The 2347-nt window shown below is 34.4% G+C and overlaps 1 protein-coding gene across 1 annotated transcript; it reads left to right on the top strand.

Annotated features, from left to right (window-relative positions):
• The first annotated feature begins 503 nt into the window (after positions 1-503).
• LOC103210240 (olfactory receptor 14C36-like) lies at positions 504-1487 on the top strand. The gene has a single exon (XM_007956161.2). The coding sequence runs from the start codon at positions 552-554 to the stop codon at positions 1485-1487; it is 936 nt and encodes a 311-aa protein (XP_007954352.1). The 5' UTR covers positions 504-551.
• Positions 1488-2347: the final 860 nt, after the last annotated feature.

The raw sequence follows: 2347 nt of genomic DNA, 5'->3' as shown, positions 1-2347 counted from the left end.
TCTAATAAATCATTTTAAAAAATAGAGTGATGCAGGTTGAAGAATGAAATGTTAAAATAATAATAATAATTAAAAATTCCAGGTAAATAGTTGCTAGAAAAAGATATTTGTAGCCAAGAAAAGATGATCATCAGAGAAAGGAATGACTGAAGGTACACTTCCTAATGAAATCAGTACGAGAAAAGATGAATGGTGGATATGAAAATAAAAAAAAAAAAAAAATTTTCTACCTGTGTAGATATTGGACTGCATGTAGACTTTTGAGAGGTCTGGTAAAATAATGACATCCCATCTGGTGGAGTAGTGTCTAAGGCATTTGACTGCTAACCAGAAGGCTGACAGTTGAAAATAGCTTACACAAATACTGAGAACAAAGGAGCAGAAGGCAGCATAATATTATTTCCTAATAACTAATATCAGTTAGATAGGATAAAATTGGATAAATGTAAAACAAGAAGCATACTTAAGCTAATATTTTTCCAAATATTGACTCTTCATATTTTAGGGATTGCATACCTTTGTCTCTTCTGTCCAAAGCAAAGCACCTAAAGATGCCCAACTTTACCATAGTAACTGAATTTCTGCTCACAAGATTTTCTGATGTGTTGGAGCTCAGAGTTTTGCATGCTATGCTGTTTCTACTGACATATTTGGCAACTCTTCTGGGGAACCTTCTTATTGCCACAGTAACCACCTTTGACAAGAGTCTTCACACTCCCATGTATTTCTTCCTTAGGAATTTGTCTGTCCTGGACATGTGTTATATTTCTGTCATTGTACCCAAGGCATGTGTCATCTTCCTGCTTGACAACCAGGTAATATCCATGGTTGGATGTGCATCTCAGATTTTCCTTGTATTCTTGTTTGCTTTTATAGAACTGATGTTCCTCACTATTATGGCCCATGACCGTTACGTGGCTATTTGCCAGCCTCTCCACTACCCTGTGATCATGAACCCTCAGGTCTGTGTCCTGGCATCTCTGGTCTCCATAATCGGTGGTCTGGTCTACTCAGGATTCCATACAGGCATCACATTCCAGCTGACCTTCTGTCACTCCAACATAATAAATCAATTCTTCTGTGACATACCTTCTCTTCTGAAGCTCTCCTGCTCTGATAACTTCATAAATGAGATTGCACTTTTTATCTCTTCAGTAGTGTTTGGAGGTGGCTGTTTTTTCTTCATCATCCTGTCTTATATTCACATATTTTCTACTGTGCTCAAGTTTCCAATCAGAGGAGAGCAAGGAAAGGCTTTTTCCACCTGTGTTCCACATATTCTTGTGGTGACAGTCTTCATCAGTTCAGCTGCTGCTGTGTATGTAAAGCCAACCTCCAACTCACCCACAATTCAGGACATGATCATTTCTATGTTCTACTTTATAGTCCCTCCCTTTCTAAATACTATTATCTACAGTCTTCGGAACAAGCAGATAAAGGAAGCTGTAAGGAGAGTTATAAGTAGGATGTTCTATTTAGGAAAATGATAAGATTATTATTTCAAGACATTGCAATTTTAATGAGAGAAGTTCAAAATTAGCTTTATTGCCTATTTCCAAAAATTGGGACCTGACTTAACTGACTTAATTGACAGTTGCTATATTATATATCAGCAAGAAATAAATAGTATATCCATATTTTAATATGATTTTTCCCATACTGAAATGTACATTCCCTGATGCCAGAAATATAAATGCTAAAGACTCTGATGTTGGTAAATATTTATCTTTAGAGATTCCTAGAATACACAAGATATGACATAATTTTGAAATTATAGAAGAGAGAATCATTTATTCAATCATACAATTAAAATATTTCTTAAAATATAGAGAATAACATTTGAAATCTGGACATAAAAGTACCACTACATATTAACTTCTTTTTGTAAAGAAAAAAAGAAAAAAGAGAGAGAGAATTATTTGAATGTCTGGATGAAAAAGAAATAGATCAATGATAGTTTATGCTATGTTTCATAAACTAAAAAAATGATTTTTAAATAAATGTTACTTTGTTGTTTTTGTTATATGCCATCAAGTTAATTGGCCCTAGAAGTAGCCTTTCAACTTCTTTCATGAATGTTAACTATGAATTGCATGAGGAATCTGTAATGGACTCCACTAAGATAGTTTTCTTGGAAAGCATTTATAATTCTCTAAGCACCCATAGTACCACCCTTCTTTGCTACTAGACCTATAACTACACCATAGTACCAGCAGCCTCCAAAAAGTGAAGAATATGGTGTGACCCATGAGGAAGTACATGCACTACAAAAGAACTACATGATTTTCTAATTTCTGCAAACAGAAATCTGGATAATATGTGTGGATAGAGGTAGAAGAAATATATA

This window comes from Orycteropus afer, unplaced genomic scaffold, assembly GCF_000298275.1.
Source record: "Orycteropus afer afer isolate SDZICR_OR568_19922 unplaced genomic scaffold, OryAfe1.0 scaffold00575, whole genome shotgun sequence".
NCBI lineage: Eukaryota > Metazoa > Chordata > Mammalia > Tubulidentata > Orycteropodidae > Orycteropus > Orycteropus afer.
The sequence above is the reverse complement of the archived record's forward strand: the minus strand, read 5'-3'. Positions and strand labels throughout refer to the sequence as shown.